The sequence below is a fragment of the Neolamprologus multifasciatus genome, chromosome 7 (genome assembly GCF_963576455.1).
Source record: "Neolamprologus multifasciatus chromosome 7, fNeoMul1.2, whole genome shotgun sequence".
Lineage (NCBI taxonomy): Eukaryota > Metazoa > Chordata > Actinopteri > Cichliformes > Cichlidae > Neolamprologus > Neolamprologus multifasciatus.
The window spans coordinates 24,574,800-24,594,311 of NC_140445.1; the positions used below are offsets into that span (position 1 = coordinate 24,574,800).

The 19,512-nt window shown below is 41.2% G+C and overlaps 1 protein-coding gene across 2 annotated transcripts; it reads left to right on the plus strand.

Annotated features, from left to right (window-relative positions):
• Positions 1-191: 191 nt before the first annotated feature.
• dgcr2 (DiGeorge syndrome critical region gene 2) lies at positions 192-19,452 on the plus strand. 2 transcript variants are annotated; one of them, XM_085168299.1, is made up of 11 exons: positions 192-621; positions 8,668-8,700; positions 10,677-10,799; positions 15,539-15,616; positions 15,705-15,909; positions 16,166-16,242; positions 16,337-16,525; positions 16,612-16,815; positions 17,229-17,381; positions 18,026-18,262; positions 18,364-19,452. In XM_085168299.1, exons 1-11 carry the CDS (start codon positions 540-542, stop codon positions 18,594-18,596), a joined length of 1,614 nt encoding a protein of 537 aa, XP_085024425.1. In that variant the 5' UTR covers positions 192-539; the 3' UTR covers positions 18,597-19,452. The 2 variants fall into 2 exon arrangements, with proteins under 2 accessions (XP_085024425.1, XP_085024426.1); XM_085168300.1 differs by having other exon boundaries at positions 196-621; positions 16,337-16,519.
• The last annotated feature ends 60 nt before the right edge of the window (positions 19,453-19,512 follow it).

The window sequence follows — 19,512 nt, forward strand, 5'->3', positions numbered from 1 at the left end:
AATATTATTATTTCCCAGAGATGATGATGATAATAATAATAATAATTGTATGATGTACATCTTGTGCCTTTTTAGTTTTATCTTGAGTCAAAGAAAATATTTAACTAGCGATAATATTTAGAGTTGAATGGCCTCAGCACCCACACAAACACGCACGCGCGCAGTAAGCCCCGCCCCTGGCTCCTCCAGCTGATGGCCTGTGTGTGCGCGCTGCATGTTTGGGATTGTTGTGATGGGAGGCCGCGGCCATCTTGGATGAGAGTCGCTCGGCACCGAGCAGCGGGACGGGACGTTAACGGCAGAGCGGCTCAGCTAGCTAACGTTAGCCCCGCGGAAGCACGACCCTGGTCGCTGAGCGGTACGACTATGCTTGTGCACACGCTGTTTTCTTCCCTCAGCTGCCGCTCCAACTGCGTGAATATGGGTACAAATTGCGTTCAGCTTTTCGCGGTGTAGTTTCGGAAAGGGCGGCGGCGGTGCAGATCCTCGGAATATATCTTACATTTCTGGATAGAGGAGTTACTATGAATGGAGGATAAATGTTGCCGAAAGCTGACAGCAGCAGTTTCGTCCTCTTCTCTCTTCTCTTCGTCCTCACCTTAACGGACCCACCACGGGCAGGTAAATAGCCTCTCCGAGTTGTTTTTCTTGTGCATGTATTCCCCCCGGGCTCCGCTTGAAAGTGGGAGAAACGGATTAGAGCTGGAGGCAGGGGGCGGCAGGTTCACCGGGGAGGCCTGCTCCACAAGCCGGGGACTCCGGTACTTTTTAACCCGTGTTCCTGCTGCTGCTGCTGCTGCTGCTGGACATCGGGGAGGACCCCTTTACTGCTGCTGCTGGCACTCTTGTTTTGTTTAATCTTTTAAAGTAATGCCCACGAGCTTGAAATCTCTAAACGAAATTATAATTTATTTCACCTGAAAATCAAGTAAGGCTGTGTGTTGTTGTCAAAATAAACAAGGTCGCTTCGAGTCAACCGTCTAGTTTTGACCCTTTGATACAGCTCATAATCATTTATTCACTTAATTATGCTTACGCAAGGTGGAAACGATATCTTGGCTCAATCCAAAGCTTTGTAAACAATGTAGGTGTATTTAGGCTTCACTACATTCCAGGGTTGGTCTCCGCTTCCGCCGTGAAGCCTCAATTTGAAATGCATGTCAGAGATTCATGCTCCTGCATCACTAAACCTGTCTCACATCATAGAGCTGCAAGCCCAGGCACATCGCACTACACACCGGTGTGATGACTAAAACGATAAAGCTGTCTAAAGGAAACTTCTTAGTTGATGAATAGAGATTAAAGGGTAATGCGTCATATGTCTCTGTGGCAACATAAGCTCGTAAGCTAATACTCAGGGCTAGTAGTGCCACTATATGAATATAGTGGTCAAAAAAACATCTGTATAGAAAAATTCAGTTTAACTTCATTTATTGGATGTTTTGTCTTATTTTGACAAATTGCTTGCACTAAAAACCTGCAGCACATTAGTGCAGGGTGATGGTAAGGGAGTGTAGCCAGAAAAACACCTTTCTTAGATGATTATATATATTTTAGATTCCACAAAAGACGGGGATTGTGTGTTGCAATTCAGTTTTCTAAAGCTGAGTTTAGTTGATTTAAGTTTAAATACAATAAAAGGAAAATGTTTGTTAAATCAGGTAACCCAGGCTTTTTGCCTTAACTACATGCGCCCTGATCAATATCAAAAGTCACTGCCAAAAGCTCATTTTGAGCTAAAGGAACTCTGATTTATGTCTATTATTAACATCATGGCAGTATTTATGTTTTAAATATCATGGCACCCCTGCACAGGACACACTGTAACATTTGAAAAGGAAAAAGAAACAATAAAATCCCTAAACAAAGAAATGCATTTTTTTTGTGTGTAAAACTACTCTCCATTTTAACACAATATTGTTTCATATCTGTAAAAACCACCCAAAGTAAGAGATTATCAACTGATGTTTAGGAACAACCACTTTGACTTGTGTGTATTGTGTTGAAGAGATGCCCACTTAATAAGAACTAGTGCTGGGCTATACTTTTGTGTAATACCATTTTACACCCGAAGATGGTTTAGTGAGTCAGTGTAACCTTTAATGAGGCTTTTTATAATTGCAGCCTGGCACAAAAGAAACAGCAGTACCTAAAAAGAAATGCCAACAGTTAAACAGCAGCTCTTGTCTGAAAGGACCTGAGCACATCCACTGGTAAAATGCTGCCCCCTGGTGACAGTGAATAATTATAAAATACACCTGGAAGGTCATAGAAATCCAAACAGGTAAAAATGTTTATTATTTGTCTCTGCTGTAAGTGTAAACTTTTGTTTCAAATGCAGAGCTTGTAAGGTGCTGTTTAGATGTCAATTTGAGCAGGGAAAGGCCAAATGCATCTTGTGGTTTGCTTTAATCCCGGTCTTGTGATCCTGACATTCAGTTCAGACTATCAGTTCAGACTCACGAATAAACACTTTATTGTCTGCCTTGATCCAAAGGAGAAACCTCCCGCCTAGAAAACAATTGGTACACCAAACAGGGCGTGCTTTTTATTGCCCGGTCGTGTGGAGGTTTGTTCCCTGGGCAAATGTTTATTTATATTAGGAGTTCCCAAAGAGTACAGTCATGATTTTCTTAAATGCTCAGGAGTGAATGCATCATCTTGTGTTTTTATAAGTTGGGCTGTCTTTTTTTGTCACTATTTCAACCATGACTTGGTCATTTGACTTGAGATCAAGACTGCGGGAGTATAACTCCAAATCTGAACGTACATGTAAATAATTGCTTAAGACTTCCTGTTGTGGAGACATTAACTTGGTATTGATGTAACCCGCTAAACCACATCATCCTTATACATTTTTAATACTTATAAAGGGCATACCTGCTTTCTACATTTGTTTCACAGCTGACTCCAGCAAACTCTCAAAGGTTCAGATTATGCATTTTCCAATGAGGCAGGCAACACTGAAGTGTCACACATTTTAAGGTAGAGCTGGGCGATATATCGAGTTTTTAAAAAATATCGATATATTTTTATACGAGATATAAGATGTGACAATATCCTTTATATCGATATAGTCTATGTTACGTTATAACTATACTTGTGGAGCCGCAAGTTTGCCTCTCTTTCGTCCACTTTTGTCTTTACGCAACATTACTCGGCCTCGCCCCTCCTTCACTGAACACAACTCCCCCTCCTCCCCCATCGCTTCACCTGCAGGAAGCGACAAGATGGACACGGCAAATCTCCGTTAACGAGTTACTGCGCATCGCCCCGTGCGTGGGGCTGGACGCCGTCAACGTGTTAGCTAGCTAACCACGCTAACGAGCTAACCACGCTAACGCCATGCAGCCCAGAGGCCCTGCACAGCCTAAAATCCTTTCTCAAAAGTTGACAGCGCGGCTTATGTATGAATTCTGGTTGTGCTTGATGGCCGCGAAGCGATTTTATGTGGTACACAGCGCTCAGCAATCTGTCAAAAAATGTTTTAGTACGACTTTGGTAAGCTACGGTGCTGCACCGGTTGATGGATTGTCAGAGCATTACGGCTACCGAGGAGCCTCGCGGAGTGATACGTACTGTGCTTCAACGTAATATTACCCTACTGTGTATAAGGACCGTAAATGGCACCTGTTAAGAGACGTGGTTACAAAGAGGATTTCAAACTCAATGCTGTCAGTCACGCAGTAGAAGTTGGGAACAGAGCAGCTATGAAATCTGTCTTTGTTACTATGTTCTGCATCTTTTAGTTTACATTTTGACTGCACAATTGTGAGCTTTTTGTTATGCACAAAAACAACATTGTTTTATTTTATTTATGGAGCATTATTATTTAATAAATGCTCATAATTTATTTTTGAGTAAATTTTATGTACATCTATGCTCTATGTTAATAAAAGTGCCCGTGTGACATCTGGGACACAGCTTTGACTAAGAACTCTCTTTTTGTTCTTACTTTATGGCTTAAAAAATATATATCGAGATATATATCTTATATCGCCGTCCAGGTAAAATATATCGAGATATGAATTTTGGGTCATATCGCCCAGCCCTATTTAAGGCAAATGTATGTGATCGGGATCATCTCAATTGGCCCGCTGAGTTTCACGTGCGAATAAGGCAAATCAGCAGGTTTCCTGCATTTGCATGATGCATAACAATACACGCTAGAAGCAGTTTGTATGGTTAAGATAAAGCAGAAATGCACATGACAGGCCCAGTGGTTAGCATGTGTCCTGTGGGTTACAGAGACTAGAGGTGAACCGAGCTGTCTGAGAGTGAAAAACTTCCGTCTGCACTCTAAAAAAAAGAGTCAAGAGGTTAAGCACAGCCAACAGCGTATAAAAGTGAACAGAGCTTGGTTGTTTTTGTGTAGTGTGACTGACACAACCATCAGCTTAAACTTGAGCTGCAGTCAGCTAATCTTTGGGTCTTGTCTGGCTTCTGAGCAGCCAATTTGTGTTGCACTGTCGGCTGTTCAGTAGTCTGTTTTTCACAAAAAAATTGGCGGTGTTTCAACCTGTGCCATTTATCGTTTGAGAATTTTAACAGGTAGACTTGAAGTACAGCCACGCAATAATACAGTGATGCAGTTTATTGAAAGGTCACTGAGGCAAATGTTTGAAACATGACATGCGGGTAAAACAACTCTGCGTACGTGTATTCTGGCAGCTAGCGAAAAGCAGTAAATGAGATAATATGGCGCTTGAGAGAACTCGTGAAATTTGATGTCAACATTGTCCAGACATGAGGCTAAGTTATGGTTTCCATTTGGTTGTTTTATGGGGTAAATAGTGTCTATACGGGTGAATTACTTCCTTCTGCAGGATTGCTGTAAGACAGCCCTCATCCCCTTTCACATTTCTGGCTGTAGAGCAAAACGTTTTCACTTTGACACTTCTCGTCCTGGTTTGCTGGGGACTGCTTTTGTAGAGGAATTTAAAATAATATAGAAGTGACTCAAGGACTGATTTCATAAGGCATCTTATAGCTAACATGGTGAATTGGTCTATAGAGATAATCCGTATTGCCCCTTTGACACTACTTACTTTGGAAATAGCGTTAACTTTTTCTAATAACATTGTAGCTTCCAGTCACACAGCTCTGTTTACCATTTTAAATATTAAGTGTGTCTCACAGCTGAACTGACAGTGTTAGCACAGGAAAGGCGCTTTACTTTGGTTAATTATCACAGGAAGCTGGCCAGCAGTGCTTTCATGCACAAGGTGCGGATAAAAATATGGCTTGTTAATGTGAGAAGGTGCAATGAAAAAGAAATAAATGAATGTCCATACCCACACAGTGCTTTTAACGGCAAAGCTCAGTGCTGATATGAATCAGCAGCAGCTGGAGATGATGCAGCGTGTGCACAAAGCTGGTTCACTGTGCCGTTACACTTGAGCGGGACCGAGCTGGGGCAGTCTCATAGTCTTTATTGTGCTTTCCTGTCGGTTATATAAGAGATGCAGAGGCTCACTTCGCTCAGGGTAACCAGTGTTTGCTGATTCTTTTGTCAACATGTACAGATCATAAAATCCTGAAAAAAAGCCTCAGCAAGGGATGGGGTTTTTTGGTTGTTGTTTTTTTTTGCCCCTGTTGCCTTTAACTAAACTGAGATCTATGATTTTCTGACCTTGTGTTTTCCCGCAGCAGTAACAAAACAATAACTGCCTGATCATTGTTATTCTGATATATGAACAGGTTGGATATGCACAAGCCCTGATTTCAGCTTGTAATGTCTGATAACCTAAAGCAGGCAGCTGCTGGCATCTTATTCTGATTCCAGTAGCATTTGTGGGTTTTCAAGCAGTACAGATACCAGATATGCACTGAAAGCATGAATACTGATGTGCACAGACAGCCATTATTCAAATGGAGCACATATGCTTGTATTTTATAGTTCTGAGGGAGCACATGTAGCTATATAAAGAGTCAGCCAGTAACAAGCTGGATTTGGCTTTGTTTGCTTCTTAGCCTTAGCAACAAGTCTTATTGCAATATTCATTAGTGGGAAATGTATGGGGAAAAATTTTTAAATTAAAATATTGTTCCCTGTCGGAGGATTTGTTACAATTATCTGGCAGCCTTGTAGGGAAGAGGAAAAAGCTCACATCCTTCTCTGATGAAAGTGTTTATTCAGCTACACACAGCAAGAGGCTTGGTTTCTTTAGCAAGTCTGCAAACCTGTACATTATAAGGTAATTGGTTATTTCGTTTGTAATATATTTAATACACAGGAAAATGTTTCACAATAAAAGCCTGCGAGTTTCAATAAACTGCATTGCTGGTGTCCACTGAAACATTAGGGATTTTGATTTGAAGCAGCTTTTATTGTGGCATATCAGAGGTTTTATCAGAGGTTTTATTGGGCTGTGTTTTATTTATCTTTCTGTAAATAAAAAGCATGGAAAGTCAGGGTGTCCTCATGATCAAATTTCAGGGTCGCCCCTTCCCAAAATCCTTAGCTATAACAACCAACAAGTTTCAGAGCTACTACCATAGCCTGTGGGTATCCACATAAAAGAAAAATCACACATAAGTCTGGATGTCCTTTTTTGTGTTTCCGTCACTGTTTGCAGTCTGACTATGAGTAAGGAGATTTTTATTTAAAGTCAATAAATAGCTGAATTGTCATTGGACCAAGTGTTGATGTGTTTGAGATTCATTTCAGCCAATGTATTCCTATTTTCCAAGTCTGTGCTAGTCAGTAAGACTCAAAATAGAAACCAGAACTGCTAATAAAAGTCTTGTTTGCTTCCTGCACATAGAGAATACTATATATCAGAAACTAGGGTCTCAAATTAGCATTTATAATGCAGGAAAATACCCCAAACAATTAAAAGCATTGCACCGGTCCAGAATGGCTGGTCCAAATTGCTCCAAAGATGAATTGACATCCAATGTGGACAAAGTCTGATGTGCTTTCCTTCCATATTTCTATGAGACTTAAAAGATGTGAAGTTGACAGAGTGCAGACATCTAAATCTACTTAAGACACCTAGGATCACACTCTGGAGAAAAAGGGATAATATTCAGAAACTTAATCACAGAGACAGGAAGTGCCTTCATCTGAACAGGGACTCAAACCAGTTACCTGCACGTTACTAATCGGTTATTCGGACCTCCAGTCTCTCACCCGGCTTATCCCCCCAACACAGCACGCTCAAACTGACCCTGATCCCTCCCAAAGTGTATAAATCCCCCCTGTGGAAGCATTTAAAGGGGAAATCCCCTCACTTTTGAAATAGGATGGCCTGCAGTCATAATGTCATGACTTTAAGAGGGCAAATATGAGGGAATCTGAGCGAGGCTTCATTCAATGCACTGATTAAACTGGGGCATTAGATTAAAAAAATCGGACTCTAAAACAAGCCTGCTTCCAACTAAGGGCTGTCACCTTCTGCCCCTGTTTGATTAAACAAAGCTTTTTAACCCATCCGCCAACAATTATTTATCATAAACTCAAGGATGAATTATTATTATTAGCTCCCTCTAATGTGTTTAATTGTTAATGTCTTTAAAGTTATCTGTCATTTTGACACACAGTTAGGTTTGATGATGCACTCATTCCCTGGAGACTGAGATGTGTCTGTAATGCACCTCAATCCACTTAGCATTAACCAAGAGGTGACATTTCTGTGTGAGATGGCAATTAAAACACCCGTGGACTGTGTGATCTTGTTAACCTTAAGGGTTACAGGTTCAGTAGCACTGCTTTGATCTAACATTAGCTTTCCTAAGCTTAAATTAACAACTCTGCTGCTGTTTAACCCTTGGACAAGCATTACACTAAAATATAGATGAACTGGTAGCTTTGTAATGCCTCCAAGAACAAATTGCAATGAATTCATCCCAGCCACAGTGTCTTTTTTTTTTCTTCATCCTGCTTCCCTATAAAATAGGGATGTATAGTCCAGTACTAGAAAAAACTTTTTAATGTTTAAATCATGGTGTAAAGCCCAGTGAGAAGTTCCCACAGTGTTGTTAGTTTCTAAGAAATCCTTGTGCAGTAAGGTTGCAGCAATCAGAACTAGGCTTTCTGGAAATCCGGTGGTGTTGTTGGGCTTTAATGCTTGTTGCAAAAGAACGGTAGCTAAATAGTTTGGCTATAAAAGTATGATGGTAATAAAGTCCGACATCTGGGAAATAACATTTATTTTGAAAATCTGACATCAAAACTAACTCAACTGACAGCTTTTATTTGGGAAATCTGATTTTTTTTCTTGTAATTGCTTATTTATTTTGCGCCACCTGTAGTACAAATAAATAATACTTAACACTGAAGTCCAGTGTAGGTTGTGGTCGCAGCTGTGTTGATTTTCAAAGCTGGAGGTCTGGTTTTAAATTAAATAAGCTTTTTTTTTTTCTCCCTTTCTCTCTCTTCTAAGAAAAAATAGCGTTGCTATATTTGTCAGGCAAGTGGGTGATGCAGCTCCTCTGCAGGTTTACATGACTACCTGTGTCCTCACAAACAAGGGGGTGGAGAGAACAGGTGACAGTAAGAAATAAAGAAAAAATCACGAGCAGCATAAAAAGGATAAAAAAATGTAACTTTTTTTTAAAAATCAGACTGGATTAAATGAAATATATTTTTACATTTTTTTTTGAAAGACGACACACTGATATACAGGCTAGTCACTTTATTTATTTTTTTTCTATTTGTTTCAGGTCCGCGGGTAGCTCTGGCAAGATTATTGTCAGGTAAGCACAGTATGTTTTTGGGGTTTTCAAGCAGATTTTCAATATAAGAGTCACCCTGTATTAAACTAAAAGTCCTTTTAAAGCAGTCAAATTTATATTTTAATATAAACCAGGTGGGCTAAAACATATTTTAGTTATCTAACACAGTCTGATCTCTAATGGGCAGGACTGTTAAATCTATTGTTGAAAATAATACCCTGTATTAAGGAAAGGAACTTAAATTTCAGTTTTTATTTTCATTCACTTCATGTCCTAGGGCTGTTCGATATAACGATATATATCGAATGACGATATAAAAACGTCTATTGCTTCATTTTACGCTATCGTTTGTTTCGTGGTGTCGCAAAATAAACTGTTTACGGCAATATTTTTTCATTATTTTGATGGTCACTGTGGTGGCTATATTAATTTCTTAAAGTTCTCTCTTTCTCTTATATTTAATATAACCACACTACGGATGGACAAGCGCCTGTTTTTATGCGTTGTCGTTAGAAACAACAATGATAAAACCATTGGTGTCCGCTTGTTTATTTTCCACATAAACCTTTCAGAATAAAGATCAAGATCCTGTTAAGACTTTTCAAAATAAACTGAATCACGTGAAAGAGCATGCAGAGTGTTTACGGATGAGAAGCAAAAAAGAGTCATCAGGTGCTAAAAAATAAACCTTAGACTCAAACGTTAGAACAGGCTTTTCCCCGCAGCACGCCGTGTAATAAATACTCACAAAGAAAGCGGCGGCCGTTACCACTTATGTCTAAAAAAGTATCGTTTCATGCATCGGTTAAAACATTCGACTCCAGGTACACGACGCCCAGCTGGAAACACTTAACAGAAGTATATGTACTTTCATATGACAGCTTAAGTAAAGGCAAGCGATATCCTGGGTATGTTGAACTTACCCTTTTCTATAACAATCTAAAAACAAGCAAATAGTGAGAAGTTATTGATCTGATGATCAGTAATGTTGACACTGCCCACTGAGCTGTTTAACTGCATCGGGAAAGCTCAGTTTATTTCATAGGCCGCTAAACAGACAGAACATAAAAGTTCAGTATTGTCTGCTGTGTGCCTTAGGCTTCTTCTTGAGTTGCTGTCATCACTGAACTGCTTGCAGGAGTACTGTTTTATCCTCAGCACTCTAATGTTACTGAATATCATGAAATACTCTTAGCAGCAGATTCTATTAATGTCAGGCTATAAACATAACGCAGTGGCTTGCAGACATGATGAAATGGCTCGGCAGATTATCTTCCTCCTTACAGTTGATCGACATCTCTGATAAAGTTTAAGAAATCCAAACATACATGATCGCTAGCGGCTGTGCCTTTTTTCCGCCCCTTAAGCAAGGGGCGGAAAAAGACCCTTAAGCAAGGGGCTTAAGGGTCACTATTACTTCCTAGGCTGCGCACACACAGAAATGACACTACGTCAAAGGAAATACCAGACAAATTCTGTTAAAGTGGCAGAGCTACTCTTAGGACAGTAGCTCTGTCCTAAGAGTACCCCTTGCTTAATAATTAGGACAGTCACGATCACAGGAAGCACAGTTGATTGAATTTTAATTCAGTTACAGTTTTGTCTTCCACTCATTTATTAACATAATAACGTTGTGTGTTTTCCAATAATGCTCTTGTTTTGCCACAAAGTGCATCCCTTTCCTTTGCATTTGGCCTGTTTTTTGTTGTTGTTATTGTTTTTGTTTTGAGCGTGTAAGCAGTTGTGTTAAATCATCCCAATGTCAATACTCACGAAGTAATGGTGATGATGATTTTTGCCGTGATCAAGCAGCTCTAATTGTACGTTTACCCATTCGCCATCTCAGACATCTTATTTTATTAACTGCCTTGAAAGCTCACACGGCGCCATTCAGACTGCTGCACTCTGAGTTTAAATGGTTTTCTCTTCTTAGGAAAAAGGCCTTGGTTATGTGCAGGTTTAACCACACAAACCCTCTTTTTTTGTGTGTATTTCAGAGCAGCGCTGCAGCCCCGGGCAGTTTGCCTGCCGCAGTGGGAAGATGCAGTGTATCCCGATGTCCTGGCAGTGTGACGGCTGGACAGCGTGTGAGGACAAGAGTGACGAGATGGACTGTCCCCGTGAGTATGGCTCACTTAAGCCCTTTCACACCCAGTCTGTTACCTAACACCCATAACATGATTGATTTTTGGAAAGACTAGCAACACCCAGAACCTTTTAGAACCTTTTCACGCTTGGATGATCAGACCACAGCTGAGCAGCTCTGAATACAGGTGTGGAGGATGTAGCGCAATCTAATCAAGCCAAACTGAGAGACGTTCAGGTGAATATATGCACAGATTTAGTATGCAGGGTAAATGGAAGTTTTCTGCAGGTGATCAGCCATCAGTGCCTCAGTTTGTAAACAAAGACGCTGCTAGTCCATGTCATTAATGAGCAGTGCCATCTACATACAGAAGAGTTGATTGAGTGAGTGTGTACTAAGGAATATGATGGAGTAAAAGAACAGGATGAACAGGACATGTGCTTTCTCTTTGAAAGGGCATGGCAGCTCAGATCAATGAGAGGCAGCTGAAGGAAAATCAATATGTTTTTGTTTTCTGGGTAATCTCCTTCCATCTAAACCGGTTATCCAGCTCATGGTTGTAGGGAGGCTGGAGTTAACCCGCCTATCCCACCTGGCTACACCCTGGACAGGTCACCAGTGCGCCAGACCTGTGCAGGGAAGCTTTGTGGAGCCCAAGCTTACACTTACTCTTGTGCTGGTGCATTACATGTTAATTACAGTGTGGTCGTGTCCTGGTGTTCCATGCGATGCCAGGCAATGTCAGTGCTTTGTTGTGGTCAGTGTTCTTCGGGGGCTTGAGGGGACTTTTTCAATTTCTTTGTACACTCCCTCGTGTTCATTCTGATAGTTTCAACAATCTCCCTCCAGGAATTTGCTGATATTTGTGAGTTCTAATATTGATTATTATTCCTTACATTAAGGCGATGATTTTATGCTCTCACTGATAAAAAACTGAACCAAAAAGTAGCCAGACATACACAGGAATAATTGACCAATCAGAGTAGTTGTGGGCTGCATTAACCCGATGTGTGGTTACATTTCTAGGGAGGTGCATGTAAGGCTAATGCGTTCAGTTTTGACATAGTTAGGTTGTAGATTTCCTGCTAAAGCGTAATCCCACAGGAACACGGATACATAGCAATTCGCACACCATCCATAAACATGCTTTTGCACTACAGGAGACCGTTGGAATACTAACTGGGTCTGAACTGGATGAAGCCAGAATATCTGTTTCTTTCTTTTCTTGTTCAGAAAAATCAGGGCCAGCTGATCATGGCCCCATGTCAGTGTTTTTTTTTTTCACAGTGCTATTTTTGACACTGAGCATTCACACGTTTGGTGTTCAGTGTGTATGTATGTTACTCAGCAAGTTCGGAAGTGGAAAATTAGGATACATGTCACTTGGGTGAATATCGGTAGTATTGAGGGCCAGAAATATGCGGTGCTCAGACTTAAGTTTTTCTACTTTGAACACATGCCATCTCTCCTTCTCATTCCAGATAACTGAGTTAAATTCAGCACAGTTGGCAGTAAAATCACCTGCCTTTAGCATTAGTAGATCAGGTTTTATGACTTTTAAATACCTGCATCCACTCCTTTCAGTGCACCTCTTCAACAGATACTGACAATAGCTTTGTTTTTATCACAGAGGTTTTTCATACCAAACGTAAAAATAGTAAATCTTGGCCCTTGCGTCCCTGTCTGAACTGCAGCATGGCACAGTTGCATTTAATACAATAACCACCCACATAAACAGTCCTGTCTCACTAATTTGCTTTTGCTCAGCAGCTCAGATGTGGTTTTGTAGACCTCATAGTCCCTCACAGTGAGTCCGCTCAGCGTCAGATGGCAGGGGGAAGAAGGGTTAAAGGCTGAGTGGCTGCACATGTGTCTCTGTTTTTGTTTACTGCTGGTTCATCTGTCCTACACTGCATAGATGTCACTAAGCCTTTGACCAAAATCCTATTGTTCTCCGCTTAAATCTAGAAAGACCTTATCCCGAGATCTCTAACAGCATAACAGGAGTTAGTGAAAGGATTGAGTGCAGCATGTGACCTCCATACAGCAGCCGTGCACGCTCCGAGTTAACGCTCCATGCCGGCACTGCTGTTAAACGATTAAGGGTTCACACTGAAGTCTATTCATTCTGCAGTAAAACCACATTTTTAACAGAACAGCTTAAGAAGTTGAGAAGTAATTTCCTTCTGCTTCTTTTTCTTTCTGTTTATTCAGCAGTAAAACTGGACAAGTTCATATATCTGATAGTCTGCATGTTTAGAGGGACGACTGCTGACCTTTTGTTTTTTTAAGTGTGAGCTTACTGAGAAATGCAAGCCTTACTCAAGTCACAGCAAGGGCTTATTGTCACGTTAATCAGCGGCTTGCTGGAGAGTCTTTGTTCTTGTTAGGGCATTTGACTTTTTTAATAACACTAAAAGGTGAAGCAACCCTTCAATCTTATAATAACAGCAGAGTGGCCGATGCAAGAAGAAACGTCTCAACTTTACAGTTGAGAAACTGAAAAGTGGAAAATACCCAGCTGAAGGCCAGTCACTGTATGCAGTGAAAACTGTGGCTACAGATTGTTGTCATCAGAGATGGACTGATCCGATATTATATATCAGTATCGGTCTGATACTGACCTAAATTACTGGATCGGATGTCGGAGAGAAATAAAAAATGTAATCCGATCCATTAAATATCACGAAAGCACCTCACATGCGTAACTCAGCTCATAACCTTAGCACATCAGAGCAGTATGCGTCACGTGATAGAGCGGCTGTGGCGTGCGAGACCTCTCGGCGGTCTGGTCGAGCATTTGGAGCCTCGCTACCAAACCGGCATTTCATCTCCGAGAAAGTTAACGCAGAGAGAAGTAAAGCAAGTGTGTAAGTTCATCTGTGAATGTTTGTAAAGCATTCCCACGTTAAGCTTAACAACAGATCTATGGAGCGACTGCCTCTCATTCTCTCTCTCTCTCTCTCCTGCTGTTACTTCAATCATGAAACTGATCAATGATCGGCTGATCGGCTTTTCTGTCGCGAGTCTGTCTCTCTTGTTAGTTTTTGGCCCACTTTGCACCAGAAAGAGGAAACCAGCGGCTGAACAACAGCAGCACGTTTAAGCTTGATAAGCTGTTGTTAGAATTTATTTAATATTACTTTCTACACCAGGATCCTTTTCAATGTAGCTGACGGCTGGTAACTGTGCAGGGGCGGATCTAGCAAAGTTATGCAGGGGGGCCGATAGGGCATTAACAGGGAAAAGGGGGCACAAGGACATACTTTTCTTTCTTATTCTCATTTAAAATATCTAGCTTTTCCCTATTTTTTTCTGCTGGTAGTTGGCAACCCTGTTAGTTAGGTTGTTTAATATTTCTGCTAAATACTCTTTAAATAGGAAGGATTGAGCAGGTTTAGTTTATTAGATTGATCAGTGTTGCTGAACTATGAAATATTTTGGGTGCAGTGTATTTTTTGCATACAAGTATAACAGAATAGCTTTAGTGTTTTGTTTTGTTTTTAAACTTGAGTATGAACATAAAATGCAGCAAGATAAAAAAGAAGTTTTATTGATTTAAAAATTACACTATATCGGATTCATATCGGTATCGTCAGATATCCAAATTTATGATATCGGTATCGGACATAAAAAAGTGGTATCGTGCCATCTCTAGTTGTCATGAATCTCAGTGCAAAATCAAAATAAATGCTGTTATAAATGTAAACAAAGTGTATGCTCCTCAAATTTGGTGGTGTTTTTTCAGTTAAGTTCATCAGTATTTGCTGTTTTTATAGCCTGCAGTTCCTTCCTTTTTGAAGCATCAGTAAAAAAACAAAATCTCATTGAGTCATGTAACAGAGAAAGTCTTTTTTTATCTGCTACCCATTACTCCCTTCAGGGGTCGCCATTGTCTCACACCAGCCTGTCCTCTTTTCTACATCACCACATCCATGAACCTCCTCTGAGGTCGTCCTCTCTTCCTTCCTGCCTGCTCCAAATCCAGCATCCGTTGTCCAATATAGCCACCATCACAAAAAGCAACACACCTCTGGTTGTTGTGCCAGAGGTGTTTTGCTAACAGGGAAGTTGCAGAGGGCCCTCTGGTGGACAGATTATGCAGCATCAACACAGAAAAGCAGTTGAAGGCTGTTTCTCTTGTCTTTTCACATTTTAAATGCTCATTTATTAGCTGTTATAAATGCCAATATCGGTAAACACCTATTATCTGCTGATATATCATATGTGCTCTAAAATCTCCAAGCATATTTCCCATTTTTAAATCTGATCTTTTTCTTCTAGTTTATACTAAGAAAAAGTAGTAAAGATGCCACAATTGAGACAGTGTGTTTTCTTTATAGTTTGTAACATACCTACGTACGTTATTTTCTCACTAGCTAGTCAAAGAGTAGCAAGAGATCCATCACATTAACAACTTTGTCATTAAAAAGTGTATATTATATTGTGTTGCACATAGACAGTACTGGGGTGCTTCCCTCAGTCTAGACTTTAGTCTCTGTGAACTCCTGATAAAACACAGTAGAGGATGCTATCTGCACAGTCAGCAAAGCATTGCTTCTGCTTTCATATTCCTCAGATCAGCCTCAGTATATATTTTAATTTCACTGATGTGTGGTGGTTTTGACTTCTAAATATTATCGCGGGCTGTTAACAATTATCCTACACACTGAAAACACCATCTGTTGTTCTCAGTTACATTTATTATGGCAGAACATACAAACAAGTCCATTTTTTTTAACCTTTTTGTCTTCATTTGTGCTGTTATAAAAGAGGAGAGGTTTCGTTATGGCAGTGGGTACGACCAGGTGGAAGACGTCATCGGTGTGGCTCAGCCGGTGCGCTTCAACAGTAAGCATCTCACTTTGCTCTCAGCAGGTTTATTTGAATCGAATCTGCATGGTGATCATGTGCTCACTCTTGTCTTCTCTGTCTGCAGAGAAATGCCCCAGCGGGTGGCATCACTACGAGAAAACAGCGAGCTGCTACAAAGTGTACCTGAAGAACGAGAACTACTGGCAGGCCGTGGATACGTGTCAGAAAGTCAACGGCTCGTTGGCCACATTTGTGACCAACGAGGAGCTGCAGTTCATACTGAAGATCGAGGTGGACTTTGACGATAAAGTGTGCAGAGATCAGTGCAAGTAAGTTTTCTTTATTGCCACAGAAATAAGCTGTCAGGTTTCAGTTCCTGAACAGAGATCTCATTTCAGTCGTTAAACTTCCGCATTAATTCTGGTTTGTTTTTGTTTTTTTAATAAGGAAGATATTGCAGTGAAGTGCGTGTGCTTGTTGTTTTAGATGTTATACTGCTCTGTAGCTGGTTGCAGGCCATCTAGTGGCTGGTAGTAGCTAATGCGTAATCACTAGACATGGTGTAAGTGGTGTTGTTTGTTTCAGATTTTGGGTGGGTTACCAGTATGTGATCACCAATCAGAGCCACTCCTTGGATGGCCGCTGGGAAGTAGCATACAAAGGTATAAAAGATTCAGCTTTATGAAATACCTACATGTGCTGTTTGTCTTCTGTAATTTATTTGAATGCTTTAATGTGTGAATTGTTTGTATTCAGGCTCTATGCAGGTGTTTTTGCCTCCTGAGGGTCTGAAAGACTTGGGGGAGGCCTCCGCCACCCAAGACAATGTCTTCTGTGCGCAGCTGCAGCGCTTTCAGTACAAAAGCATGAACGAGCGAGGCCTGCACAGCTGGCACGCTGAGAACTGCTACAAGAAGTTTCCGTTTCTGTGCAAGAGGAGTATGGGTTAATTTTCTGTTTGTTATCAAAAATGTGTCAGTTATTTGCTCCGCTGGGGCCATGTGTTTATTTTGATATTCTCTGTGCCACAGGGCAAACGTGCGTGGATATAAAAGACAATGTCGTAAACGAGGGCTACTACTTCACCCCCAAGGGAGACGACCCGTGTCTCAGCTGCACGTGTCATGACGGCGAGCCTGAGATGTGCGTCGCCGCGCTGTGTGAGCGGCCACAAGGCTGCCAGCACTTCCGCAAGGATCCCAAAGAGTGCTGCAAGTTCACCTGCCTCGATCCAGGTACTACCACCGCATCCGAACGCATCCCACTGGTTACAAACCACCACCAGTGTGTAATGATCATCAGTGATTAGAAGCCTTCCAGTGGTCGTAGTCCTATAAGATGTTATTCTGCATCACGATTCGTCACCTACACATTTTTACACTGTTTGATATTCAGTAGATTAAGTTACATGAGTCAGGAGGATTCAAATTGCCTCATTTATATAAACAATTAGCTCCTGCTTCTCTTCTAAATAGTGCTGCAAGAAAAAGATGTGTTGTTTGTGTTGTTTAATGTGCAAATTGTGTCACATTCACACATAAACGGTGCAGAATTTCCTTCGAAGCTCAGCAAAAGAAAGTTTTTAACTAAGTACGTTTGCAAGGACATAATCCTGATTTGATTCGATTTTTCCCGTCTTCTCCGTCAGATGGGAATAGTCTGTTTGACTCGATGGCCAGCGGGATGAGGCTGATCGTCAGCTGCATCTCGTCCTTCCTTATCCTCTCTCTGCTGCTCTTCATGGTACACAGACTCCGTCAGAGAAGACGTGAACGCATCGAAACGCTGATTGGAGGGAACTGTGAGTAAAGTGTTGCAGCACTGAGATCCAAAGTTTACACCTGTGGTCACTTTTTAATCTTTGTCTGTTTGAGGAACGATTTAAAATGCTGAGATAAAAATCTTCCTTTCTAAAAGTGAAAACTCATAAGGATGGCAAAAACGGCCACAAACAACAGTAAATAAATAAATAAAATAAATGTTGAAATTCATTCTAAATATTGATATTTATGTTTTAAGCTACTTATTTTTATTAATTCATTTAATTTCCCCTCTAGTTTTATGCTTTATACATCTAAAATGTATTTGTTTGTTTTTTTATTTCTATTTTACATTTATTTCTATTTTTCTTCATACTTCATACAAATTAGGGTAACAACAGTCTCGGCTGTTGCTACAGTCACATTGGGGAAATTGGTTGTTGGAGATGGCAGCACAAAGTTTTTGTGACAACTTACAATCTTGTTGTTTTTGAAGTGGTTGCTTTGGAAACGGAAACCATATCTGCGACCACTCTCGGTCAGTAGCCATCTTCAAAGCATCTTAAGTGCGATAAGACAGAGATGATAATGCAATCCATTATTATTATTATTATTAGATGGTCTGAATAATCCAAAAAGCTCACTTTAAATGCACCTTAAACTTTAAACTCTGCTTTAATCTCAGTGCACCACTTTAACCTTGGAAGACGAGTCCCAGGCTTTGACTACGGCCCGGACGCCTTCGGCACTGGCCTCACTCCCCTGCATCTGTCCGATGATGGGGAGGGAGGCGCTTTTCATTTCCAAGAGCCTCCTCCGCCTTATGCAGCCTACAAATACCCCGACATCCAGCATCCTGACGACCCCCCTCCTCCATACGAAGCCTCCATAAACCCAGACAGCCTCCTCTACGTGGACCTCGGTAGGCGCACATCCTTTTCTCTTGTTCTTTACAAACATCGTCATGCGCGGAGTGATAAACGCTCTCGTTTCCCACTTCTCTGTCTGCGTCTGTATCTTCAGGGCATGGAGGGGTTTCCATCGTGCCGAGCCAGATGAACGCCATGGGTGACGGGCTCCAGGCCAATATTCCCAACGCGACAGGCCCGGTGCCAGACTCCGCGCCGTCCTGTCAGGAGAGGGAGGACTCCATAGACAGCAGCACCCTCCTGGTGGGGCCCGACACACCGACAGATGGCCACGCCCCCGCCTCCATGCCTGCAGACTGCGCCTCCTCCCTCAGTACCGTGGTATAAGACTGTGGGCAGACACCTGCACATTACCCACAGTTGGAGGAGGGTCGTAGATGTTTTCCGCACCAGGAGCACAAAATGCTGACTGCAGTGAGGACAGTTACAGTTTGTACAGACTCATCAGAGTGTTTTTGTTTTGTTTTGGGTTTTGTTTTGTTTTGGGTTTTTTTAAAGACAATGACATCTGAAGGAGCAAAGAGACAAAAACTCTACATCCAGGCCGAGAAGGCCACACTTCTGCTTTTAGCCCAGACTGAGAAAAGCTTTTCAAACATCTCAAAACGGGCCTGTTGGTCATAAAAAAACAAAGCCCCTAGTGTAAATACACCCTTTGGTCAGATTTGTAACAGCACGAGGAAAAATAACCGCATACGGACAGAAGAGCCAACTTTTGTTTGTGTTTGTGGCATACTTTCAAACACATACGTATCAATCAGTGTTCAGGCTACGATAACTTTCTCATCCACCCCACAGTCTGTCGCAGCGCGTACAGAAACTGTCCCCTGGCGTTTATTAGTCTGACACACAAAGCTGTCTTCCAGGTTTTTAGAGCAAGTTTGCAGAAAAACATGTTTTGTAGTTGAGAGGTTCAACCTCGCGAGATACGGCTAAATTTCCTGCTGTGGGGTTTTTATCGGGCGAAGCTGACATGTGGCGTCGTAGTGTCAAAGGATGTTGTGCTCTTTTTTTTCTTTTTCTTTTTTTTTTTTTGATAATAATTTATGGCTGCAGGTCGTTACCTTGATTGTTTAATTGTGGGATAGATATAGGCTGATTTTCTTTCCCTGGCCATCAACAAAGCGACAAAGGCTTTATGAGCGTATATGTGAAGATCAAATTTGAAAGAAAAAAAAATAAATCATTTATGAGATAAATGCTCCAATCATTAAGTCGTATAATCATCCAGATGGTCCCAGAG

Coding starts and splice junctions, on each gene's coding strand:
- dgcr2 (XM_085168299.1), top strand. CDS start 540: ATGTTGCCGAAAGCTGACAGCAGCAGTTTCGTCCTCTTCTCTCTTCTC. Junction 15,910..16,165: donor GTGTGCAGAGATCAGTGCAA/GTAAGTTTTCTT, acceptor TGTTTGTTTCAG/ATTTTGGGTGGGTTACCAGT. Junction 17,382..18,025: donor AACGCTGATTGGAGGGAACT/GTGAGTAAAGTG, acceptor CTTTAATCTCAG/TGCACCACTTTAACCTTGGA.